General features: G+C 50.8%; 2 protein-coding genes across 7 annotated transcripts in view; one reads left to right on the forward strand and one right to left on the reverse strand.

Moving 5' to 3' along the window:
• Nprl3 (NPR3 like, GATOR1 complex subunit) overlaps positions 1-19,485 on the forward strand; it is a 46,118-nt gene extending 26,633 nt beyond the window's left edge. For 3 of the 5 annotated variants that reach the window (XM_090324905.1, XM_090324901.1, XM_090324900.1), the window contains 7 exons: positions 2,950-3,087; positions 7,093-7,249; positions 12,332-12,438; positions 13,072-13,201; positions 17,019-17,208; positions 17,813-18,005; positions 18,923-19,485. In XM_090324905.1, the coding sequence (XP_090181031.1) occupies positions 2,950-3,087; positions 7,093-7,249; positions 12,332-12,438; positions 13,072-13,201; positions 17,019-17,208; positions 17,813-18,005; positions 18,923-19,088 (1,081 nt within the window). In that variant the 3' untranslated portion in view covers positions 19,089-19,485. The remainder of the gene's footprint in view (positions 1-2,949; positions 3,088-7,092; positions 7,250-12,331; positions 12,439-13,071; positions 13,202-17,018; positions 17,209-17,812; positions 18,006-18,922) is intronic. The other 2 variants (XM_090324902.1, XM_090324904.1) reach the window with 2 other exon arrangements.
• Positions 19,486-19,883: 398 nt separating this feature from the next.
• Mpg (N-methylpurine DNA glycosylase) lies at positions 19,884-26,060 on the reverse strand. 2 transcript variants are annotated; one of them, XM_090324907.1, is made up of 4 exons: positions 25,890-26,060; positions 24,845-25,078; positions 22,465-22,669; positions 19,884-20,326 (listed from the first exon to the last, which is right to left on the reverse strand). In XM_090324907.1, exons 1-4 carry the CDS (start codon positions 26,040-26,042, stop codon positions 19,944-19,946), a joined length of 975 nt encoding a protein of 324 aa, XP_090181033.1. In that variant the 5' UTR covers positions 26,043-26,060; the 3' UTR covers positions 19,884-19,943. The 2 variants fall into 2 exon arrangements, with proteins under 2 accessions (XP_090181033.1, XP_090181032.1); XM_090324906.1 differs by having other exon boundaries at positions 22,465-22,684; positions 25,890-26,022.
• Between the last annotated feature and the right edge of the window lie 79 nt (positions 26,061-26,139).

Consider the following 26,139-nt stretch of genomic DNA (forward strand, 5'->3'; position numbering starts at 1 on the left):
GACCCTTAAACCCACGGCTGGCGCTGGTCCTTGTTGTCTCCACACCCTCTGTTCCCTTCTACGTATCTCATCAATTTGTGCTTTTTTTCCCCTTCTCTACATTTATTTACTTGTTTGTTTGTCTGTTTATGTGTAGTTTTTTAGAGGTAGTAGCACTTCATCTTAGGGTTCATGCGTGTTAGGTTGGTGCTGTACCACATAGAACCATGCCCCCAGATTTGTGTCTTTTTCTACAACGGTGGTTTCTACAGTTTGCATATAGCTATATGTGTCTTTCTCCGTGCTCCTAATGGATGCAGGGCTGCATATTTCTCTATTTCCTGCTGTTTGCTAAGTGCCTGGAATAGTCTGTGGGGACTCAGCACTTGTGTGTTGGGTGTCACTTAAATGTGGCAACCCTGAGATCCTTGGTGGAGCAGAACAGCTATATTGGAAATGACGGGAGCTATGATGGCTTTCTGATTCTGGGTTTTTCCAGTAGCTACCTTATACTGTACTCTAAATAGGATAGTTCAAAAATAGAGGCTCTTTTTATATTTAGTTGGCCCCCTTTCTGCCCATGTGGGAAGTTATGTGGAGGTCAGTGTTTTCACAGAGATGCCTACAGTAGTCTGAGGCCTCACTTCCCTTCTCTTCCCATTGGTGTGCGGATGCTGAGGTCCTTCCTGTGCTCAGTCAAATGGTCCAGGAATCTCAGTCCCCTGGGCAGATCTCGTACGCTGTGATCTTTGATTTCTTGGGAGGCCAGGCAGTTTCTCAGGGTTTGTTGTGAGCTTTCTGCCCCGTAAAGATCTTGGCTGGAGAGGGTGCAGCTCTTTGGGTCTCTGTCTCCTCAGACGTACTTTGTTAGCTCCTACATCTAGAAGAAGTGTTTGTTCCAAAATCTTGACTCTCACTAAACTATCTCATACGTTTCTCTGTAGGTGACTCTGGAACACCCTTCACCCACTAGACCTACCCACACAGCTCACTCTGTGCCTCACCGCTGCCCTCCTCCACTGCAGTTCTGAGGCTTGTGGGTGGCAGGCAGGGATTTTCTAGATACTTCTGAGGAAGAGTGAACAGGAGGTGTTTGGAAGGGGCACAAATGTGTTATGTCTTTTTTCCATATTTCTCTTCCTCATCTCTTATTCCTGCCCGAGTGGACCTCAAAGCTAGTGCTTAGGGTGTTTGGTTTGTAGATTGAAGCTTTTGGGAAGAGGCTGCAAGAATCATCTATAGGCAAATGCCAGTGGCACATTCCTGTAATCACTCATAGCTGCCTGGGAGCCTGGGATCTGGGAATCTTGTGTCAGAGCTAGCCCAGATAGAAAGATCTGTGAAATTCCATCTCCAGCTAGCCAGAGACGTGCTAGACTGAAGGCATGGCTCAAGTGGTAGAGTGCAAAAAAGCTAAATGAGGGGCCAGGAGTGTAGCCTAGTGGTAAAGTGCTTGCCTAGCATGCACGAAGACTTGGGTTCGATTCTTTGGTATTGCATACACAAAAAAAGCCAGAAGTGGCACTGTGGCTCAAGTGGTAGAGTGCTAGCCTTGAGCAAAAAGTGTCCCTGAGTTTTAAAGCCCCTAAGCCAGCACGCGTGCACACGTGCACACACATGCACAAACACACACAAGAGAGAAAGGAAGAAATCAAAGAGAACTGTCTTAGTGCTAGTTAGTGAGGGCTGTTGGGTTGCTTCCCAAGTGGTGACAGCTCAGACACTCTGCATTTATGTGTGACATGGCAGGTGCGAGGCACCACCTCCACCTTCTGATCTGGGCAGGAAGAGTCCTTTCAGGCCTTCTGATCTTTTGGTCTGATACCCACACTTAGCTGGATGTGGGTATCGTGACTCATTCTCCAATCCAGGAGCTGGGGATAACACAGTGGGTAGGGAGGTGGTGGGAAAAGCAGTTTTGGGCTTCTCTTCTGAGTGGAGGATAGCAGAGCAAACGTGATGGGGGAAGGTGCTATAGAAAGTGGCAGCTAGGAACAGCGATGTGTCTTGCTCCTTTTTAAGTGTTGCTGTGATAGTATCACAGTGAAGCTTTAGGCTGTGCTCCCTGCATAATGCAGAGAGAAGACCCTCCTTGGCTCTTCTCACCCTGGCTGGAGGAAGACAGATTTTAGGGAACATCTTGCAGGTCCTGCTGGGCAGAATAAGTGGCCACAGGGGGCTTTGCTAGACGGTTGGCTTTCCTCCAACACCACCAAGTGCTGTTGGCACCCAGCAGAGGAACAGCTCCTTTCCCCTGGCTGTGTGTGTGTGTGTGGCTGCTCTCCTCAGGTGTGGTGCTCTCCCTCGGGAGCTGTACCTCCACTTCCAGCTTTTGTACGTGTTGAGTAATTGGACATGAAGAGTCTCATGGTGCTTTTCTTACCAGACTGGCTCTGAACCACGATCCTCAGATGTCTGCCTCCGAAATAGCTAATATAGGTGTGAGCCATTGGTGCCTAGCTCACTTTGTTTGGTACAGTTATAACATTCAATGGGACTTGAGCACCCCCACCCCCTTGGCCTCCTACCTGTTATCCCTTTGGTAACAGATCCTACTCTGCCCAGCTGCCTACTGTGAGTGGCCTACATAGTGTAGGGTAAGCTGAAGATGCTTCACAAGGTGCCAGGTGTCTGCCAGGGCCCCAAGAAGGCAGCCTCCACTGCATTAATGCCTCTGCTGCTTTGAGCCTGCAGGTGAGATGGAGGGGCTCGCCTAGAGCGTGACAGATAGGTTGGACTGCAGTCCCAAGGCTCTCCAGAAATTAATTTGTATGCGTGTATTCTAGTGTACTGAGAGTTGAAAAGATGCTTCCTTGACCTGCCATGACCATCTGCAGCCTTCTCCATGCAGCAGAGCCCTGTACGAGGCAGGGCCTGGAGCTAGTCATGTGTGTGGTGTGTGCGTGTTTAGAAAGATCCTGTGGGAATGTGTAGAAGTCTCTTGCAGTCATGACGTCCACTCTCCCTCAGCCTGTGCACATCTGGTGTGGTTCGGCTTCATATCAACAGCTGGCTGGAAGTGAGCTTCTGCTTGCCCCACAAGATCCACTATGCAGCCTCTAGCCTGATCCCCCCCGAGGCCATTGAGCGGAGCCTGAAAGCCATCCGGTAAGAATCACTTCCTCCTTCCTCCTCCTTGGGACTACTGAGTTTCTTTGTTCCAAATATTCTTTTTTTCTTCCTAATGTGAAACATTGGCATGAAATGCTCTACTGTTAATAAAAGCACATTAAAAAAGAAAAGTCTGGTTCTGTCCAGAAATGTTCCATTGCCTGGTTTTTCCTGGGCCCCTAGGGCCAGCACTGCTTGGCTCCCTGCCAGGACCCTCCCCTGGTGCAGCTCGTGCAGCCTGGGATGGCTTCGTGGTAAGTGTAGGGAAGACCCAGGCCTCCAAAACCTTTGTCTCCATGGTGCTGCTCAGTGACCTGCATAAGAGTCAGAATATATCACAGGGAGTGGTGCTATGGCTCCAAGTGGTAGAGTGCTAGCCTAGAGCAAAAGAGCCCAGGGACCCGGGACGGCACCATGGCTCTGTGGCTCTGTGTTCAAGGGCGGGAAGGGGCGGGTGGAGGGGGGGGTGAGGCGGGAGATGGGGGGGGGGGAGATTTTGTGGGATCTCAATTGCTTTTTGTTTGTTCCAGTCCAAGAATGTCAATTCAGAATCTGGTCACTGTCCCTGATTTTTTTTTTTATTTTTTTGCCCAAGGCTATTATTGCTCTACATCCTGAGTCACAGCTCCACTAGAAGCTGTTTAAGCACTTTTAATTGGAGATAAGAGTCTCACAGACATGTTGGAACTGGTGGTTCACACCTGTGATCCTAGCTACTCAAGAAGCTGAGGTCTGAGACTCAAGATTCAAAGCCAGTTTGGGCATAAAAGTCTTGATGAGACACTTATTCCAGTTAACCACTCAAGATAGGGTGTGGCACTGTGGTTCAGGGGGTAGAGTGCTAGCCTTGAGCACCAAGAGGCTCAGGGACAGTGCCCAGGCCCTGAATTCAAGCCCAACGAACAACCCACCCTCCCCCCCCAGAAAAAAAATGAGTCCCATTTACTTTCCTTTCTAGCCTCAGTCCTCAGAACTTAGTCTCCTAAGTAGCTAGGATTATAGGCAGGAGCCACTGCACCCAGCTTCCATTTCTTGATTATTTCCTGAAAGGAAAGAACTGAGACTAGGAAGTGGCCCTGTGACTCAAAGTGGTAGAAGCTAGCCTTGAGCAAGAGAGGTCAAGGACAGCATGTAGGCCCCATAACCAACAAAAAAAAAAAAAAAGAAAAGAAAAACAACAGCAGGGCCTGGAGCTTGGCCTAATGGTAGAGTACTCACCCAGCATGCACAAAGCCCTGGGTTCAGTTCCTCTGTACCGTATACACAGAGAAAGTTGGAAATGGTGCTGTGGCTCAAGTGGTAGAGTGCTAGCCTTGAGAAAATCCAAGGACAATACCCGGGCCCTGAATTCAAGCTCCAGGACTGACAAAAAAATGAAAAGTTAAGAAAATCAGACTAATTTGGTAGAAGTGTGTGTGAGCACATGCATACCATCATATCATCATTTCTTTGAACAGTTATTTATGTTATTTATGTATTTATTTATTTTTGTGGGTCATGGGGCTTGAATTTGGCCTGGGCACTGTCCCTGAGCTCTTCAGCTCAAGGCTACCCTTGAGCTAAGCCCCACTTCTCATTTTTTAGAGGTTAATTGGAGATAAGAGTCTCAGGTCCTTTTGTGCCCAGGCTGGCTTTGAACTGTGATCCTCACATCTCAGCCTCCTGAGTAGCTAGGGTTACAGACGTGAGCCACCACACCTGGCTTAAACTGTTCATTATTAATTAAACAAAACAAAACAAAGCAAAAAAAAAAAAAACCCCAAAGATCTCCTGGGTGCTGGTGGCTCATGCCTACCATCCTAGCTACTCAGGAAGCTGAAATCTGAGAATCACAGTTTAAAACCAACCCAGGAAGACAAATGGAGAGATTCTACCTCCAGGTAACCAGTGAAAGGTCAGAAGTGGAAGTGTGGCTCAACCACTAACAATGAACCAAGAAGCCGACCGAGAGCAAACCCCAGTACTGGCACACGCACACACATACATATAGAATCTGCAGCTGGGGTTGTAGCTCTATGGTGGAGCACTTGATCAGCATGCACGAGGCTCTAGTTTCATCCCCAGTACCCCGCAGAAAAAGGGAAGAGAATTAAAAAACGAGGCTGAGAGTGTGGCCCAGTGGTAACATGCTCGCCTAACATGCATGAAGCCCTGGGTTCAATTCCTCAGAGCCATATACACAGAAAAAGCCGAAAGTGGCGTTGTGGCTTAAGTGGCAGAGTGCTACCTTGAGCAAAAAGTGTCCAGGGATTGTTCCCAGGACACAAGTTTCAGGACTGGAAAAGAAATTTAAAGAGAAAAAAGAAATCTAGACATACTCCATGTTTGGAAATGGCAGAAAACAAAGCTCTGACTGACCAGTTCTCTCACCCTCCCCATTCACAGTCCAGGTCAGTGCCTTTTCCCGCAGTCTTCCTGCTAAGCACATTTTTTCATGTAGTTCTGTTCTTAGCTATGTAGGAGATTTTGTTATTCCTATGTTTGCTATTCCTATGTTTGACCTTAGAAGGGATTCTCTCTCTTTCTTTCTTTCTTTCTTTCTTTCTTTCTTTCTTTCTTTCTTTCTTTCTTTCTTTCTTTCTTGTTAGTCCTGGGGCTTGAATTCAGGGCCTGGGCACTGTCCTTAGATGTGTTTTACTCAAGGCTGGCATTCTGCCACTTGAGCCACAGCATCACAGCACCACTTCTGTTTTTTTTTCTGTGTGTGTGGTACTGAGGAATTAAACCCACTCTACCACTAGGCCACACTCCTACCTGGGATTCACTCATTTCTTCAAGCTGCAAACATGCTAGCTGATCCCAGAGGTAAGATGTGGAGTTGAAGTATCTAGTCCCTCTTCTTGTTTTGTTCTAATTTGTTTTTTTCCCTGAAGGCAACAGTAATTCTTGTAAATTTTCTTTTTAAAAAAAAAACATTAGTAGTTGGTTGGGGCCAGGAGTTTGGTCTAGTGGTAGAGTGCTTGCTTAGCATGCATAAAGACCTGCATTTGATTCCTCAGTACCACAGACATAGAAAAGCTGGAAGTGAGGGGCCGGGAGTTTGGCCTCATGGTAGAGTGCTTTCCTAGCAAGCACTCCTAGTAAAAAACCGGAAGTGGTGCTGTGGTTCAGAGTGAGAGAGCACTAACTTTGAGCAAAAAAGCTCATCAACGGGACACATGAGTTTTACAAGGAGGATTTCATTGGGATAGTGTGTATGTACGTATGGTTTGTCCAGATCAAATTGAAATATATCCCTCTCCTCTCTCTCTCTCTCTCTCTCTCTTTCTCTCCCTCTCTCCCTCTCTCCCTCCCTCCCTCCCTCCCTCCCTCCCTCCCTCTCTCTCTCTCTCTCTCTCTCTCTCTCTCTCTCTCTCTCTCTCTCTCTCTCTCTTCTCTCTCTGTGCGTGTGTGTTTGCTGGTATTGGATCTTGAACTCAGGGCTTGGACACTGTCCCTTAGCTTTTTTCTCAGGGCCAGCCTTCTACCACTTTAGCCACAGCTCCACTTCTGGCTCCCCCCCCCCTTTTAGTTATTTGGAGATATGAATCTCACGCACTTTCCTGCTTCGTCTGATTTAGAACTTCAGTCCTCAGATCTCAGCCTTTTTGAGTAGTTAGGACTACAGATATGACACTGTCACTGCCTCCCTCTTCCTTACCTCAACACAATTCCTTCCTTCCTTCCCAAAACAATATAAAAAGTTTTGACTGTTCCACTTTCATACATGAAATAAACTACTCTGACCATATTCTTTTTTTTTTTCATTGGTGGTTGAGCTTGAACTCTGGGCCTAGGTATTGTCCCTGAGCCTTTTCACTCTTATTCATCCTCTTTGTTAGTCCTCCCTGCTCCTGCAGTAGAGCCTCTGTGCAGATCTTCTAAAGGTCCCTTGTAGGCTTGTTGGATCACTCCCTCAGCCTCTCCTGTGCACAGTTCAGTGCCTGGGTATTCCAAGCCCATACCTGGTGCTGGGCACCTGTAGCTCTGTATGTCCCTCTGACGTGTAACTCTGTTTGTCAGCCCCTACCATGCCTTGCTGCTCCTCAGCGATGAGAAGTCCCTTTTGAGTGAGCTCCCTGTTGACTGTTCCCCAGCACTGGTGCGTGTGATCAAGACCACCTCGCCGGTGAAGAACCTGCAGCAGCTAGCACAGGATGCTGATCTGGCCTTGTTACAGGTAGGCCTCTGGGGACCCAGCAGCCCTTTGGGTGAAAGCAAGCAAGCTTCTGGCCATGTTGCATCCCCAGGGCCTGCTTCATAGACTGCAGTGAATCAGGTAGCTCTTGGAGTGAAATGTAAGGTCTGGTATCTGAGCCAAACCTGGTTCAGGACTAGCCTTGTAAGCCACAGGAACTCCTTCCTCTGTTGAGGAGAGGTTATGCAAGCTGTAGGAGAAAGGAGAGTTGTTTCTAGCACTAGGCAAAGGCCTGGAGGATGGGATCCTCAGACCGGGATAGGTAGGGTATCAGAGACCTCAGGGAGTTTAGACAGTAGCAGATGAGGTGGCAAGTGAGGTCAGGAAGCTTGACTCAGAACCTGAGCACAGTACTATGCTGTGTGTGCATACCCTGGCTTCTGTTCGTCGTATAAGTGCTACCTTCTTCTGAACCCTGTGCTTGTGGGCTTCCCTTTGGGATCAGAGGCCCCTCAGTCTTGTTGGTGCTTTTGGTTTGAGCGAGCGGGAGGAGAGAGGAAAAGCATAGAAGCTCCAGCCAGGGGCTGCTCATGGGACCATCTCTGCCAGGGCTGTGAACACTACCAAGTCTTGGGGCAGGACCAGACCCAGTCTGGAGGGTGCATACCATGCAGCCACCAGGGGGCAACAGAGACCCACCTTGGGGCTTGGGTTCCTCAGAGGCCACAAGCACTTGGCAGGTGTTGTGCCCTTCCAGCCCCATTTCTTGGTACTGGTTGGGTCTGAGAGGTAGGTCCAGGGAGGTAGGAACATCACAGCTGTCTGGGCCTTACTGACTCCCATGCTGTTTTTTTTTTTTTTTTCCCCCCATAGCACTTTTTTTTTTTTTTAGAACTTTTTAATAAATGTAGAAAGGGGATTGCAAAATTACACAGGTAAATGTAATAGTGATTTCAGTATAAATTTAGTGGTTTGTTTTTGATTGGTACACTGTGTTTTTTCTACATATCCACAATTTATATTTCTCTAAAATTGTGGATAAGCTCTAAACTAGCCAAACCTCAGAACCCATAGCAGCTTTTTAAATTTCTTCTTTCAGAATAAGTCCGTTTCTGCTGGGTGCTGTGGCTCATGTTTGTAATCCTAGCTATTCATGAGGCTTAGATCTGAGGATTGTGGTTTGAAGCCAACTTGTGCAGGAACATATGAGAAAGTCACATCTCTAATTGAACATCCAAAAAGCCACAAGTAGAGCTGTGGTTCACATGAGAGAATGCCAGCCTTTAGTATAAAAGCTCAGGGACAGTGCCTAGGCCTAGGCCCTGACTTCAAGCACCAGAACCAGCACCAAAAAAAAAAAAAAAGGTGGGGGGGCCAGTAGCATGGCCTAGTGGTAGCATGCACGAAGCTCTGGATTGAATTCCCTAGAACCACATGCACAGAAAAAGCCGGAAGTAGTGCTATGGCTCAAGTGGCAGAGTGCTAGCTTTGAACAAAAAGGCCTGCAGGGACAATGCCCAGGTCCTGAGTTCAAGTCCCAGGACTGGCAAATAAATAAATAAATAAAACCTGCTTCCTAAGTACATAGAGACCACGTGTTACCTGCTTTGTGGCATCCTCAGACATAGGAGTTTCAGTGGACTTAGTGTCCCTGCTCTCCTGCAGAGTGAAGGGCGGCCCGTGTGTTCTCATAAGGAATGTCACGTGGAAGGTAGCTGTGCGCGTGTTCAAATCCACTGGTGTGGTGGCTCACCCCTGTAATCCTAGCTACTCAGGGGGCCGAGATCTGAGGATGATGGTTCAAAGCCAGCCCAGGCACAAAAGACTGAGAGAGTTATCTCTGAATGATCACTAGAAAACACTTTGAGCCAAAGTGTAGCTTCCAGTTTTCTGGTGGTTCATTGGCTGTAAGTCTCATGGACTGACTTCCAACTTCATTTCTGAGATCTCAGCCTCCTGAGTAGCTTGGATTACAGGTGTGAGCTACCTGCACTGTGCTATTTATTTGTTTTTGTTTTATCAGTCCTAGATACTTGAACTCAGGCCTGGGTCCTGCTGTTTATTTCTTTAGTCCTGAGAATTGAATGCAGAGCCTTGAACTTGTTAGGCTAGTACCCTACCATTGAATTGTTCTGCCAGCCTTGTTGTTGAGACAGGGTCTTTTTATAGGCTAGGCTGGCCTTGAATTTGTGGCGATCCTGCCTCATCTTGCTGGGATTATAGATGCATGTCTCCAGTAGTATGTGTGTATAGTCACTTATTTTACTTACTTTTGTAGCACTGGAGTTAGAATTTAGGGCTCCTGCTACCTCTGGTTATCTCTGAGGTAGATCTTGCCTCCTTTCCTGAAGCATTCCTGAGCCATTTCTCTGACTAGTGCAGGCTTCCTGACATTGCGGGGATCAGAGGCATGGACCACCATGCCAGCTTCCCTCCTGGAGGAGGGTCTCTTGGACTCTTCTCTGTGGGCGGGATTATAGCAAAGTGTCTGCCATTGTACCCAGCTGTGGTTGAGAGTATGTCTTGGGAACATCTGTGCCTGGGACAGCCTCAAACTGTGATCCTCTTGTTCTCGGATTCCAGGTCGCTAAGATTATGGACATGAACTACTGGTGCCTGCCATTTTTTAAAATTATTTTTGCTTTTTTGAGATACAGTCCGCTGTGTTGCCCGGACTGGACTCAAACTCCTGGGTTCAAGTGACCCACCCCAGCCTGCATTAGCTAGGATTACAGGTGTGTGCCAGCATTCCTGATGACATAAGTGCATTATTTTGGAATAATAGATTTAGAATTACACTGTCTCTTATTTGTTTTCAGTTGAGCATTGTCCCTTGTGGACCTCTATGTCATATTTCCCCAGGTGATGGGTGTGAACCCGTGTGGGGCTTTGCAGACACTATGAAGTTAAAAGATCTTAGACACTGGATGCTGGTGACTCACATCTGTAATCCTAGCTTCTACGGAGACAGATCTGAGGGTGATGGTTCAAAGCTGGCCCTGGCAGGAAAGTCTGTGAGACTTTTTTTGGTCGGTCCTGGGGCTTGAACTCTATGCCTGTGCACTGTTCCTGAGCTCTTCAGCTCAAGGCCACCACCCTTACTCCTTGAACCACAGCACCACTTCCCGTTTTCTGGTGGTTAACTGGAGATAAGAATCTCACAGACTTTAGTACCCAGGCTGGCTTTGAACCGCAATCCTCAGATCTCAGCCTCCTGAGTAGCTAGGATTACAGGTGTGAGCCACCACACCTGGCTATCTCCACCTTTTTTGATACTTAACTGGAGATAAAGGTCTCACAGACTTGCCAGCACGGTGGCTCATGCTTGTAATCCTCGCTACACAGGAGGCTGAGATCTGAGGATCGCGGTTCAAAGCCTGCTGGGACACTGAAGTCTATGAGACTTTTTAATTGTCAGGATAATGTATAGAGGGTTACAGTTACATTCATTAGGTGGTGGGTACATTACTTCTTACACATTGATACCTCTTCTCATGGTTTTGTTCCCATTTCCCTCCCCCCACTCAGTCTATGAGACTCTTATCTCCAGTTAACTACCAGAAAACTGGAAGTGTCACTGTGGCTCAAGTGGTAGAGTGCTAGTCTTGAGCTGAAGAGCTCAGGGACAGTGCTGAGGCCCAGAGTTCAAGCCCCACAACTGACAAAACAAAACCAAACAAAAAGGTGGAGATGGAGGTGGCTCAAGTGGTAGAGTGCTAGCTGTGAGCATAAAAGCTCAAAGACAGGTCCCCAGGAAACACACACACACACACACACACACACAACATTGAGATGAAAGGTAATTCTGGTGGGTCCTAACTGAAATCCTAAGATTACTGTTATTGGGAAAGGGAGAGAGATTTGACTGCACTAGAGAAGAAGATAATGTGACCACAGAGGCAAAGATTGGAGTGATGTGGGCAGAAGCCAAAGGGCTCTGGTATCTGGAAGGGGAAAGAGCAGATTTTCTCGTAGAACCTCCTGCCAGAGCAGGCTTCATTGATTTTAGCCCTGTGGCACTTGGTTGTGGACCTGTAGCCTCGTGCTCTAGCTGCCTCTGCTGTCTTGGAGAGGCAGAGAGACAGGCAGAGCTGCTCCAGGGAGAGCTGGTGGCAGAGGGGGAGATCATGAGGGTGCCTCTGCCAGAGAGCTTGGCAACATTTGGGATGAGGGAAAAGAAGAGCTCTGATGGAAGTGCTGTGTGCCCAGTGGGTGGTACCACTGTGCCATGTTACTCGGTGTGATGTGTCCTTAGCAGTGTAGTGAGTGCTGTATCATGTAGGGGACTCACTGTCCTGTACTGACCTGCTAGGAGAATAGATCTGTTCCCTGAGGACACAGGCGGACACGCTTGGACTTGATACGTGAATGAAGGGCTTTGATGCTGTGCCTCCCTCCATGTAGCCGGGTGTCTTAAAGACCCCTGGAAAGAGTGTCTCCTAGTGTATGAGGAACTAGAAGGATGGGAGGAAGTAAGGGTACTCAGGGGTGGCACCTTGAGTGGAAAGTCGGCTAGGACATTCAGGCAAGTGCTGCCCAGCGTGGCTGACCCTGTGCTCACGGCCCTCTGCTTACGGGTTTGCTACTTGTGCCTACCAACACTGTGCCTTAGCAGTGGCCAAGACCACACAGGGCTCTGATGGGGAAATGGTGATACCGAGCAGCACGTGAGCAAGTGGTCAAGAGCACGGGGAACGCAGTGTACCTGCCATGCCCGGCACCCGTGGAGCTTGGTAAGATGTTCCCTGAAGTCAAGGAAGAAGGCTGTAACATGCGCTGCCTGCGCCCAGGCGGCTCGTCCGGTGTGGGAGACTGTGGCTCCCTGGGCCTGGTCGTGCGTGTGCGTGTGCGTGTGCGTGTGTGTGTGTGAGTGTGCACTGAGGCTGGAACGCAGTTCCTAGAGGCTGTCCCTTCGCTTCTTCACTCAAGGCTGGTGCTCTACCACTTGAGCCACAGCTCCATTTCCAACATTTTGGTGATTCTTTGGAGAGAAGAGTCTCATGTAGTTTCTTGCTCAGGCTGGCTTTGAACTGTTTCAAGCTCTGCCTTCTCAGTAGCTAGGATGACAAGTGAAAGCCCTCGACACCCAGCAAGGCCTGGTCCTCTTGGCTTCCTTTGCCTCAGGTCTTCCAGCTTGCAGCTCACCTGGTGTACTGGGGCAAGGCTGTGATCATCTATCCACTGTGTGAGAACAATGTCTATGTCCTGTCTCCCAATGCCAGCGTTTGTCTGTGAGTACCACTGGCTTCCACGGCCTGTAATCAAAAGTAAGAGGGGATAAGTCTGGCAGGGTGGTACCCCCGGGTGGGCCTGTGCCGTAATGCCCAGCCTTGGATGTGCCCACGTCTGTCTGGATTCTGGTCGGACTCAGGGCCCCGCGCTGTTACTTGTCAAGACTCCCCCTTCCTGGCTAAGATTAGAGGGGCTTGGAGTGGCTGGTGTTTGTGGCAGCTGCCCCCTCTTTTTTTTTTTTTTTCCTTTTTGCTAGTCCTGGGGCTTGAACTCAGAGCCTTAGCACTGTCCTTGAGCTTTTTTTGCTCAAGGCTAGTGCTCTACCACTTAAGCCACAGCGCCACTTCCGGCTTTTTCTGTGTATGTGGTAACAAGGAATCACCCAGGGTTTTGTGTGTGCTAGGCAAGCACTCTACCATTAGGCCAAACTCCCAGTCCCTCTGCCTCCTCTTGAGAGACAGGGCTTTGGGTCTGCCTTCCAGAACGTCTGCCAGGATACCTTACTGCCTCCTGTTCTCATCTGACCTTCCTGGGCTGTAGACCATTTGGTGATTCTCTGCAGCCCAGGGAGAGCCTGTGATGAGAGTGCGCCAGGCGTCTACTCTGCCTGCAGCGGTGTTCTCGTCCCCCAGGTACTCACCACTGGCTGAGCAGTTCTCCCACCAGTTTCCAGCCCATGACCTGCCATCTGTTCTGGCCAAGTTTTCCTTGCCAGTCTCCTTGTCAGAGTTCAGGAGTCCTCTGGCCCCGCCGGTACAAGAGGTGAGTTACAGAAGCCCAGGAACGTGGTATGTGGGTGGTATGTGAGGTGGCTCAGGTACCGCCTTCCTGACTGTCCTGTCTAAAAGGCCTTTCACATTGTTGTCCCTTCTGTCTTGGTATGGGGAGTGTTCTGTGCAGGTGACCCAAAAGCCAGGCTGCCTGTGGACACAGCAGTAGTGACCAGGTTTATGGTACCTCCTGGATGTGTAGTCTCCTTTGGTTAGAACGGAGTTAAGCTTGGCAAGAGAGCAGTGGCCTTTCCTGGCTCATGCTTCCTTCTGGGCAGATAGAGGATGCAATGGTAGCTTCTTCCTCTGAGCCTGGATCCTACCTTCCAAGAGAGCTTGACTCATGTCTCCTTGCTCCTGGGGGCTCAGCCTAAGGGCCCAGAATCTTTTTTTTTTTTTTTTTTTTGCCAGTCCTGGGCTTAAGCTCAGGGTCTGAGCACTGTCCTTGGATTTTTCTCAAGGCTAGAGCTCTACCACTTGAGCCTCAGCACCACTTCCGGCTTTTTCTAAGTAAGTGGTACCAAGGAATCGAACCTGGGTCTTTGTGCATGCTAGGCAAGCACTTTAACCACTAGGCCAAACTCCCAGCCAGGGGCCCTGAATCTTCTTATTCAAAAGGACTGCTGCTGTCTGGTATGGAAAGGCTGTCCTTCAGATGTGGAGAGTGACTTTCAGTGGTTGACCTCCCTTGTATACTTTAAGGTTTCCCTTTTACAGCCTCTTGCTTGGTGACAGACATCCAGGAAACTGTGCCCCCTCCCTTTCATTGACTGCCTGGACCAAGGGCCAGATAGTACAAGTGTTTGAGACAAACTGGATGTTCTCAGTGCTTTGTCTCCAAAGGCAAATTATTGATTTTAATACATGTCAGATCTGCTAGACTAAATGAGTCCTTAAAAGTAAACTCCTGGAGCTAGCGTGGTGGCTTACACCTGTTATCCTAGCTACTCAGGAGGCTGAGATCTGAGGATCCCAGTTCAAAGCCAGCCCGGGCATTACAAAGCCTAGAGACTTATCTCCAATTAATCTCTAGAAAATGGGAAGTGGGGCTGTGGCTCAAGAATAGGGTGATAGCTTTGAGCTGGAGAGCTCAGGGACAGCGGCCAGGCCCAGAGTTCAAGCCCCATGACTCCCCCAGCCAAAAAAAAAAAAAATTAAACTCTTGGGGCCTGGAGTGCAGCTCCAATGGTAGAGTGCTTGTTTAGCATGCACAAACACCCAGGTTTGATTCCTCAGTACCACATGTATAGAAAAAGCCAGAAGGAAAGCCTGTTGACAGTGCTTAGGCCCTGAGTTCAGACCCCAGGACTAGCAAAAAAAAAAAAAAGCCACCTCTTCTTACATTGCAAATGAGAAAAAGATCTTTGTTTTTCAGTTAATTTAGATCCTGAGTGTGACAGACCCTTTGGTTTCCTGGAACTGTGCCAGGTAGTACCCGTTGGATAAAAGACATACTTTGTATCAGCCCTCTCCCTTCCGGCTCCCAGACAGTTCTTGGGGAGGGGCTGGCAGTGTTCCCATCCTAGCAGAGATTTCCCAGTTGTCTTGTTAATGTGGGACTGACTATCCAGGTCATGCTTGAGCTGTTCCTCAGACTTTGCCAGGGTGCTTGGATGCACTGGGTTTGGCTCTGCCAAATCCCAGGGATGCTGTGCTGTTTAATGCTTATGAAGCTCCTGAGCCTGTCTGCCTGCTTGCCTTCCTACCACCTGCCTGCCTGCCTGCCTGCCTGCCTGCCTGCCTGCCTGCCTGCCTGCCTTTCTCCCTGCCTGCCTGCCTTCCTTCCTGCCTGCCTGGCTGCCTTCCTTCCTGCCTGCCTGCCTGCCTTCCTGCCTGCCTCCCTCCCTCCCCCTTTTCTCCTTCCTCCCCTTTTTCTTTCCCACCCTTCCTCCCTCTTTCCTTCCTTCTTAGCGTACATTAGTTGTACAAGAGGGACTTGTGAGGGCCAGGAGTTTGGCTTAGTGGTTGCGTACTTGCCTAGCATCCACTAAGACTCAGGTTCAATTCCTCAGTACCTCATACATAGAAAAGCCAGAAGTGGTGCTGTGGCTTCAGTGGTAGGGCTTTAGCCTTGAGAAAACCCAATGACAGTGCTCAGGCCTTGAGTTCAAGCCCCAGGACTGGTAAAAAAAAAAAAAAAAGGGTAGGGGACTTGTGACATTTGCACACCCATAAATATGTATGTATTCTGACCACACTCATCATCTCTCTAACTCTCCCTTACCTATGCCCCTTCATGCGAAAAGTTTCAACAGATTTCATTGTCTTATTTTCATACAAGCAAATACGTTACTTCAACTGTATTTATCATTCCTCTTTGCCTTCTCCCCTCCATTCAAGAGAGCCTGTTTTACTTTTCGGTTATTATTAATACACATTTAAGTGTGTATTAATTGTACCAAAGATTTTTTTTACCATGTATTTCAGTCATGCATATTTTGTATTTTATTTATTTATTTTTGCCAGTCCTGGGCTTGAGCTCAGGACCTGAGCACTGTCCTTGGACTTTCTCAAGGCTAGAGCTCTACCACTTGAGCCTCAGCACCACTCCTACTTTTTTTCTATGTATGTGGTATCAAGTAATCGAACCCGGGTCTTCATGCATGCTAGGCAAGCACTCGTACCATTAAGCCAAACTCCCAACCCGCATATTTTGTATTTTGCTCAGAATAAACATCTCTATTGCTTTTTCTTTCCTTGTTCCCCAACCCCCTGTTGACAAGCCAATTTCATTGAGATTCCTTATTGTTATCTTCAGTTGCAATGCATTTAGAAATTATTCACCCTCCTGCTGGGCTGGTAGCTCATACCTGTAATCCTAGCTGCGTAGGAGGCCGAGATCTGAGGATCAAGGTTCAAAGCCAGCCCGGGCACTAAAGTCCATGAGACTCTGAACTCCAATTAACCATCAGAAAACTGGAAGTGGTGCTGTGATTCAAGGGGTAGGGTGGTAGCCTTGAGCTGAAGAGCTTAGGGACAGCTCCCAGGCCCAGAGTTCAAGTCCCTCAACCAATAACGAGAGAGAGAGAGAGAGATTGAGAGAGAGAGAGAGGGAGGGAGGGAGGAAGGGAGAGAGAGAGAGAGGGAGGGAGGGAGGGAGGGAGGAAGGGAGAGAGAGAGAGAGAGGAGAGAGAGGGAGAATTTCACACTCCATCTTTCTGTTACCCTTTCCCGAAGGCCCCTCAAGCCTGTAATTAGCATCCTGTCCCATGTTAAGTGTAGATGTTTGTTGTCAGCCTTTTGCCTTATCTTGTGTTGACCATGGTTAGTATATCCAACCTCATGCCCATTCCCTTTCTGGGAGTGACTGGGCAGCTACTTCTAGACAGATAGGAGAACACTGGTGCCCTCTGGCTGTGAGATGACCTAGCACCAGCCTCCACTGCTCTTGGCTAGAGGTCAGGCCCACCTGCTGACCTCTGTCAAGTCTTGTGTGTCACACTTGAGCAGGACGTCCCTTTCCCTGGTTGTCTTCTGAAACCACCTGCATGTCCAGGGCAGACTTGAAAGTAGATCCAGGAGAGAATTTTCAGCTCATGGGCAGTGTCTGGGCTTGGCCCGGAGTGGACTAGACAGCTGGGTGCTGGCCCAGGGCCCAGTGAGGGAGACATGGTAGGCTGACTGTAGGAGAAGCAGTAGGCATTGGCACCGGTGGCGCTGGGGGCTCCTTTTCTGATATGAGGGCTCCTGTTAGGAGTCGTCACCAGGGAACCTGCTAGTGCAACCATGGGTCATGGTTTCCTCGTCCCCAGAAAGGAATTGTGGGATGGGAAAGCACTTCAGCCCCCCGCCTCCCTTTGCTCACACAGACCCAGCTCATCCAGATGGTGGTGTGGATGCTGCAGCGCCGACTCCTCCTCCAGCTGCACACCTATGTCTGCCTGATGGCTTCGCCCAGTGAGGAGGAGCCCCGCCCACGAGAGGACGATGTGCCCTTCACTGCCAGGGTTGGCGGACGCAGCCTCAGCACACCCAATGCCCTCAGCTTTGGCTCCCCAAGTAGGATCCCCTCCTAGGTGTTGGTTGGTGGTGAGGGAGGGCCTTGGGGTGGTGACCAGGAAGCTTGACTGACGTGGGCCCACATGTGCACCCCCGACCTGTCTCCCAGTACTACCGTGGCTCTGAGGACGAGGCACACTGCCCGTAGTCTCGTCAGCAGGGGGTGACTGGAGTTAGGGGCAGCCTGGGATTAGCAGACTGGATACTACCATCACAGATGGTTGAGGCCCTCATCTGCTTTCTCTGAGACACCGTGTCCCCAAAGACAGCAGTGTTGCCATGTTCCAGACAAGGGCCTGCTAGGCTTTGGAAGTGTTTCTTGGCCTGAGGTCTGGTGTTTAAGCTTCAGGCTGTATGCAAGATGCCTACCTACCCAGGGTGCTCTACCCTCATGCTGGCTGAGGATTGTGTGCCCAAGTGTTCCTTGGGTACAGGACACACAGCAGGCTATTCAAAGGGTAGTTCCTTGGGTTCCAGGTTTACCACACAAGAGGACACATGCCCAGGGCTGCAAGTCTCTAGGTGGGGCAGAAGGGTCCCCACCCCCCTGAAATCTTGGAATCTACTCTGACCTATGCTCTCCCCCCCACCCACCCAAATCCAGCCAGCAGTGATGACATGACCCTCACCAGCCCCAGCATGGACAACTCCAGTGCAGAGCTGCTTCCTAGTGGGGACTCACCACTGAACAAAAGAATGACGGAGAACCTGTTGGCCAGTCTGTCGGAGCACGAGCGGGCAGCCATCCTCAGTGTGCCTGCAGCCCAGAACCCCGAGGACCTCCGCATGTTTGCCAGGTTGGGTCCAGACAGCAAGGGAGGGTTGGGGGAAGGGCATAGAGGTGCATGTAAATTAATTGACTGTGGGTGAGGTGTGGTGCCTGTGCACAGAGGTGGTGCGACAGCCTATGTCTGGAGAGTGCAGAGATCCAGGCCTGGATGTGGATCTTTGTCACTGATCGAGAGGCAGCAGGTCTCAAGTTCCCACTCACATGGGTGTTGGAAGCCATTTTTCCATAGGTCCAGTATGCCCATATTATGGTGTCCTGATGGTCTGTCATCCTCACCCTGACCTGGGAGGGGTCAAGAGGCTACACGTTGGCATTCAGTATGGTTAAAAACTGCCCCAGGGCCAGGAGTTTGGCCTAGTGGTTAAAGTGCTTGCCTAGCATGCATGAAGACCCGGGTTCGATTCCTTGGTACCACATATATAGAAAAAAAGCTGGAAGTTGTGCTGAGGCTCAAGTGGTAGAGCTCTAGCCTTGAGAAAGTCCAAGGACAGTGCTCAGGCCCCGAGCTCAAGCCCAGGACTGGCAAAAAAAAAAAAAAAATTATGCCCCAGGCATTATGGACCATCTATAATTCTTCCAAACAGTGGGTCCAGGCTTTGTGCCAGCCTTAGCTGCAGAAAGCCCCCTGGCACAGGGTCCCTGCCACAGCAGCACAGAAAAGCCTCCTGCAGCCCCCTCCCCCATCAGGTGGCTGGCTTGGGCCATCCCTGTTGGAGCAGCAGAGCTTCTTCATGGGTTCACGCCACCTCCACTAGTCACAGGGAACAGTGATGGGTCAGGCCCAAGACATCTGTCTGCCTTGTTGCTTGGGGAAAGCAGGTCCTCACCCCTCCCACCTCAGCTTGGAGCGGATCCTTTCTAGTGGCTGCTGGGCCTTTGTGGGGCTGTCCTTGCGCTAGGCTCCTATCACCTTCTCCCCTCCAGACTCCTTCACTACTTCCGTGGCCGCCACCATCTGGAAGAGATCATGTACAACGAGAACGCACGGCGCTCCCAGCTGCTTACGCTCATTGACAAGTTCCGCAGCGTCCTGCTGGTAACCACCCACGAGGACCCTGTCATTGCCGTTTTCCAGGCGCTGCTCACGTGAGGCCCTAGATGGACAACCACCCCTGGCTCTGCTGAGTGCAGGCCTGCAAAGCCCCTGTCTGTGGACTTCTCAGTCAGGTTCAGCAGCAGCTGTTGGGCTGCCCCTCTTCTAGTCCTCAGGCACCCTGGCATCGCTGCATTGGAGGGACACATAGACAGAGGCTGTGCCTTTCTAACCTTGCCTATCTTCTCTGTGTGCACTGTCTACCCTGGAGAATGCAGAAGCATTTGGCTCAGGGGCCGGGAGTGTAGCCTAGTGGTAGAGTACTTGCCAAGCATGCATGACCACCTGGGTTCGATTCCTTGGTATCACATACATAGAATAGCTGAAAGTGGTGCTGTGGCTCAAGTGGTAGAGTGCTAGCCTTGAAAGCCCAAGGATGGTGCTTAGGTCCTGAGTTCAAAAAAAGAAAAAACATCTGGTTTATCCCTGCCCACTCGGTACCATGTCAGCATATGAGGCCTGAGCACCTGGCCTCTCTATGTGGGCCCCAAAGCCAACACCCCCTCTGTTCATTACATACTCCCTTTCTCCCCCCAGCTTGCCATCTGTCTTTCTTGCCTGGCATTACCACAGCATTATATAAACCACCAGCAGGCTCAGCCAAGCTGCCTCCCTATCCTGATCATATAAAGTACAAGGGCATGGGCTAGCCCAGCTGCATTTGAGTAACCCTGTCACTCAGGTGGTAGCTTGACTTACAGCCTAGAGCCCTTGCCCTGGGTGTCTGCGCACTGGGTGTGCTGCTGTCCTTTCCTGTCAGCAAAGGTGTATCTGAAATGTTGATGAAAGCTGTCTAGAAACCAAGTATTTATTTGACTTTTAAACAATTAAAAAAAGTTCTCTGAGCAGGCTCTATACTCTGGCCGGTGTGTCTTGCTCAGCCACTTTGTCCACCACACTGACCCACGGGCAGCCCCGGATATAGAAGCGCAGGGGCTTCTTTGTCCATTCCCCTGCCTGACCGATGCCCACACGGGCTGCTGCCACTATAGCTGGTCCACTGGGCTGCAGGGATCCATGCTCCAGCCACACAGCCTTGTCCTGAGTCAGGTCCTGCTGGTCAAAGCTCTTGTCAATGGCCAGGGCCTGACACAACTTGGAGGGGCCACTGCAGAGCTCTCGGTCCTTGATGGGATGACTGACAGCACCCTTCCGGTGGGTGCTGCGAAGTTGTCTCATGGTCTCCAGGCCTTCCAGGGGCTCCAGTGCTCGCAACAGGACACAAGACCCATCTCCTGTGGCAGACACACATAACTTAAAAATTAGATTCTCAAGCTGAGCATGGTGGCTCACGCTTGTAATCCTAGCTATTCAGGATGCTGAGATCTGAGGGCTGTGGTTCAAAGCCAGCCTGGGCACTAAAAAAAGTGAGACCTTTTTTTTTTTTTTTGCCAGTCCTGGGCTTTAGGCTCATGGCTTGAGCAATGCCCTTGTTTTTTTTCTCAAGACTAGAGCTCTACCACTTGAGCCACAGCATTGCTTCTGTGCGTTTTTCTATATATGGTACTGAAGAATTGAACCCGGGTCTTTGGGCATACTAAGCAAGCACTGTACCACTAAGCCAAACTCCCGGCCCAAGAACGTGAGACTTTTATCTCCAATTAATCACTAAAAACTGGGAGGTGGGGCTGTAGCCTTGAGCTAAAGAGCTTATGGACAGCACCCAGGCCCAGAGCTCAAGCCCTAGGACCCAAAAACAAAAAAACAGATTCTCCATGTCTCCCTGCCCTCCTTGTGCCTGTGTACATCCAGTGTTGCCTGGGTAGTGCAGTTGCCTTTCTGCATGTACATCTGCACTAACTGCCTTCCGGGTCCACGCACTCTGGCACCAAGGATCTCTCTCTTTCTCTTTCTCTCTCTCTCTCTCTCTCTGTGTCTCTCTCTCTCTCTCTCTCTCTCTCTCTCTCTCTCTCTCTCTCTCTCTCTCTCTCTCTCTCTCTCTCTCTCTCTCTGTGTCTCTCTCTCTCTCTCTCTCTCTCTTTTTCTCTCTCTCTCATTAGTTGTGGAGCTTGAACTCAGGGCCTGAGCACTAGCCCTGAGCATTTTTGCTCATGGCCCTAAGTTTTTTTGCTCAAGGCTAACGCTCTACTAGTTTGAGCCACAGCTTCACCTTCAGTTTTCTGACGATTAATTGGAGGTAAGTCTCACAGACATTCCTGACCAGTCTGGCTTCAAACTATAATTCTCAGATCTCAGCCCCCCGAGTAGCTAGGATATTACAGGCATAAGCCACATGCCTGGCAGGAAAGATTTTCCACCTGCCTCTATTTTCCTCATATCCACATTCATAAGTCAGATGAGCCTTCTCTGAGAGCCTCTGGTATGCAGCAAGACTTCCACCATTGCTCTCATGACACCACAAGTAGCTAGAGAGACGTAAAAACAGCAGCCTTCTCTCTCCGTGGCTTGCCTTCTCCTAGTCCTTTAATAGATGCTAGGTATGCAACCAGCCTTAAGACCCCACAGGACGAGAATCGCTCCCTGTCCAGGATGGAGTTACCCCAGCCTGGTTCCAGGGCTCCCCTTCTAACCATGCCCCCTTAGTATCTCTTTGGCCAAACTGGTACATTGGCAGAGTAGCAACTGGTGAATTCAAGATGCTGGGAGAGCCCTATCCAGGAGGGACACATGGCAGTAGGAGATTCCCTGAAAGATCCCAGATTCCTTGAAGCCTCTTCCAGCCCAGCCTTCTATCAGATGGGACTACTAGAAATGGTGAACTGACGCTCTTGGGCCCAGTGGCCTTATGAGGACAGAGATGCCCAAAGTCTTCCTGCCCTACACTTCTGGAAAGGCTCTTAGCCATGGCAGTGACAACCTGGACCCTAGCAGAGCATCCCTGACTGTACAGTAAGGCTGCTCTCTTGGGATACTTGCTGCCACTCACCTGTGCACCTCTGGCCTTCCAAGGTACCTGGGAGTCAGGTACCTTGGAAGGTACCAGAGGCAGAGTTCTTTGTGGTGGCAGCTGTCCTGTCCATTGTCAGCCTCCCTCTACCTCCTAGATACCAGAACACCCAAACCTCGCCAAAGGGACAGAACTGACCCTGCGTGAGAACTAATCCAGACCTCAAAATAGACTAGTGAAGCTTTCGAGTTAGCCCAGTTCACCACAAGTGGATCTAGCATTACCCACAACTAGTCCCTTCCATACTTATCCTGGTACTGGGCTTTGGGCTCTGAGGCCAGTTGGTCATGGTGAGCAACTAATGCAACTGGCGGTACCCTATGGTGCCCCTTGAGCCAACCTTGGCCCATGACAAGCAACCAGAGCACCTCACCCTGGCTCCTCCTTGCTTACCTACTCTTGGGGTGTCTCAGCTGCCAGCTGAAGGGCTCTACCTTTTGCTTCCCCGAGTCCAGGACCACTAACCTTGGCTGGAGATATTCATGCAGAAGTACATGCCATAGATGATGTACACGTACAGAGTCCCAGGTTTCATGAACATGCCGCGGTTGCGAGGGGTCTGTCGACCACCCCTTGAGTGGGCAGCTTTATCCTCTGGCCCCACATATGCCTCCGTCTCCACTATGCGGCCACGAAGCTTTGTGCCATCAGCAAGTTGCCGGACAAGGACCTGTGGGCAGTCCATCTGTTCAGAGCTATAAGGATGAGTTGCCTCATCTGTCCCCAGCTCAGAGCACTTCTTCTAGGCTCAGGATGTATCCTAGGTTTCTAAGCCCAGCAGGACCTCCCATCTTTTTTCTCCATCCTGCTTCTGGTGCCTCTTGGAGCTTGAAAAGCTGCTGTTGCTGTGGCTACCTCTCCCCCCTCCCACCTGGTATTGGAGCTTGAACTCAGGGCCTTGCTCACTTGCTTGGCTTTTTTACTCAAGACTGGACTCTACCCCCTTTGAACTGTGCCTCCATTTCAAGGCCACTAGTCTTTGCCTGGCCATCATACTGTAGCCTTGCTCACTAAGTGCTGACTTAGATGACAGGCTGTTATGTCACCCATTGCTTGGGGATTTTTGTAAGTTCGATGTTCACAAGACTTCTATTTTCCCATCTCTTCTTGTAGGATTCTCTTGAGAACCACGTTCAGCATGAAGCCAGACAGTGTGAAAAGCATAGGGACCCTACTCAGCCACCTAGGGAATTCCAGAGCTGCATTTTGTCCCCATCCAGTGCTGTCTAAGCAGCCACAAAGGTTCTTTACCTAAGCTGACCCCCACTAGCTCAGAGGCTTTTTTAAGCAGCAGGACTAACCACCATACAGTGCTCCATCCGAGACCATGGTTCTGAAAATGGCCAGCAGTCATTGCCCCTGTGCCAGGAGCCCAGGCTTGACTCAACCAAGGTTCCCACTAGAGCTGTACGGGCTAGTCACATCCATCCACACTGTTGGACTTAGCCGTGAGCCCAGTGGAATCACTGGTAAAGACAGGTCATGTCGCTGGGTGCCGGTGGCTCACACCTATAATCAATCCTAGGTACTCGGGAGGCTGAGATCATGGTTTGAAGCCAGCCTGGGCAGGGAAGTCCATGAAACTCTTACCTCCAATTAACAACCAGAAAACTAGAAGTGGAGCTGTGGCTCAAAGTGGTAGAGCATTAGCCTTGAGGAAAAGTTGCTCAGGGACAGTGCTCAGGCCTTGAAATCAAGCCCCAGGACCACCATCAACAAAGCCAGGCCAGGCAAGAAAGTGTAACAGTTTTCAGTTAACCACAAAAGAGATAGCTCGAGTGGTAGAGTGCTAGCATTGAGCAGAACTAGCATCATACACACACATTAGGGAAAAAGACAAAAGTGGACCATGGGACTCCTAAGAGACCCAGAAGGCCAGGCCTGTGCTTTGGCAAGACCCAGCTGACTCTGGCTGTGTGCACATGCTATCGGGTTGGGCCCTCTCCCTTCTGGTGTGCCTGGCATGCACATCCTCACCTTATATTGAGCTTCCTCAGGGGAAGCCAACACTGATACGGAACCACACAGCAGGAAGGGAGGTCTTAAGCAATTCTCTTTGTTTTGGTGGCAATATTGGTGTTTGAACTCCAGGCCTCATGCTTGCTAAAACAGAGCTCTACCACTGAGCCACATCTCCAGCCCAGTCTTAAGCAAATCTGATGCTAGCAACTCAGTGGCAGCCACATCCACTTCCATGTACCTAAAATGATCACATGGCTATCATACACACAAGCCCAACCAGAGCGTTGCCTAGGCTAACAGACAGGAGGCTCAGCACAGATACCTAATGTATTGTCCACCGTCTTTGCAAGTAACCTTTCCTGAGGAAGACTCCACGTGGAACATGGATGGAGCTTCTATCCCCAGGTGGGAAAGGGTAACAATACAGCTGTTCATAGCATTGCCAGGGCGAGAACTGGACTCACTGCTGCTTCTCACTACTCAGGATAAACAGCACTCTTGGTCTCCTTTTTTCCTTCCAGTGACCTCAGATAACGGAGACCCAACTATCCAGGAACTTGTATGGGCAAAGCAGCATCTGCATGAGCACAGGGAGGGCCAACCAGGGATAGGGTCCAAGGTGCCTAAACACTGATGAGTGTTTTTGTTGCTTTTGTTCTTGTCAGTCTTGGGGCTTGAACTCAGGGCCTGAGCACTCTTCTTAAGCTTTCTGAAGCTAGCGTTGTACCATTTGAGTCACAGCCCTACATCCAGCTTTTTCTGTGTATGTGATACCCAAGATACAGGGTTTCATGCATACTAGGCAAGCGCTCTACCGCTAGCTCACACTCTCAGGCCAGTGATGAGCATTTTAGCAGAGATCACCTTTCTGCACAAACGTTACCTGTCCCAGAAGTGCCTGGGCCAAGGGGACTGCTGGTCGGTTGAAGAACTCTGGCCCTAGCTGCACAACACGATCCTTTGGAGTGGAGAAATAGATGCTGCGCTGCAGGCCCAGGGTCAAGGGTCGTCCCAAGTTGGGCTCCCTAGGAGAAGATGCCTGGGTTGTGTCTGATAGAGTCTGCTGCTCCTCCGCCTCTGCCAGTTGCTGCATTGCTTGTCCTATGTTTCGAGAAAGCTGAAAATGGAGGGGAAACATTAGATCTCTAAGTAGTAGCTCTTTAAGTTGTGTGGTAAGGTCGGGCTGATCTGCCTGCCTTGGTTTCCTCATCTGCAGAGTTCAGTGCCAACTTCATAGGTTAAGAAGCAGCAGAATGTTACAGTTGACACAAGTAGCCTCGGGGGTCTGGGGAAATGACAGGCAATGATAATGGGCTAGTGTTTACAGATGAATGGCTCACTGTCCCAACTGCCCTGCACAAATGGGAGATGCTCGGTTGGGCAGCCCAGGATTGCAGAACCCCCTGATCCGCCAGCCAGCCAGCCAGCCAAGCGGGCTAGGACCCTCTGACTTCCACTCATCACACGGACGCAAAGGAAAGCACTGTTTGTTTCTGGAATCCTACTATTGGTACACAACCCTGACCAGGAAGAGGAATGCTAGGCTGGACGCCACCTGCCCTGCTCCAGTGTGCCAGAGGCCTGGGAAGGGTCCCCAGGATGTGGCACACCGGTCTCCAGCCGACTCCCATCCCAAGCATTCCGGGCATGACCGTGGCAACTTCCCGACCGCCCTCTGCGCAGCAGAAGTGGAGTCACCAGGGGGGCGCGGGGCGGCCTGCGCGGGGCCTCCTCCCTCCTCCCGAGGCGGCGGCTCGCGGGTGGACGGCGGGGGCCGGGCCCCCCGCAGGCCGCCGCTGGTTTTCCCTGTCGTCGGAGGCGCGGCCTGTGCCCAGCTCCTCGGCCTCCCGGGATCGGTGGAGAGAGGGCTCCGCGCCGGCCTCCCGGAATGGCGATGACGCGAGCGTCTCCGCAGCCCGGGCCCTCACCCGGCCTCGTCCTCGGCCGGCCCCGCCGCGTCGGGTCACCCGGGGCGCGGCCCTGGCGCCGGCCCGTCCCGGACGCCGAGGCGCGTCGGGCTCCCCCGCCGCACGGCCGCCGCCGGGGACGCCCGGCCCCCGGGCCGCGCGCGGCGCTCGCATCCGGGCTCCCGAGCCGCGCGTCCCCGGACGCCGGAAGCCGGGGCTGGGGGGGGGGTGGAGTGGGCGGGGCCGCGCCTGCGCGGGAGGCGCCGCGGGA

The sequence above is a fragment of the Megascapheus bottae genome, chromosome 36 (assembly GCF_031878675.1).
Source record: "Megascapheus bottae isolate mThoBot1 chromosome 36, mThoBot2.hap1, whole genome shotgun sequence".
NCBI classification, from domain to species: Eukaryota; Metazoa; Chordata; class Mammalia; order Rodentia; family Geomyidae; genus Megascapheus; species Megascapheus bottae.

What these genes read in the sequence shown, in the direction of transcription:
- Mpg (XM_090324907.1), bottom strand. Translation starts at nt 26,042, where the DNA reads ATGCGAGCGCCGCGCGCGGCCCGGGGGCCGGGCGTCCCCGGCGGCGGC. An exon ending in CCCAGGCACTTCTGGGACAG is followed by an intron (nt 22,670 to 24,844) that starts GTAACGTTTGTG and finishes GACTGCCCACAG; the next exon opens with GTCCTTGTCCGGCAACTTGC. An exon ending in CATGAATATCTCCAGCCAAG is followed by an intron (nt 20,327 to 22,464) that starts GTTAGTGGTCCT and finishes TGTCTGCCACAG; the next exon opens with GAGATGGGTCTTGTGTCCTG.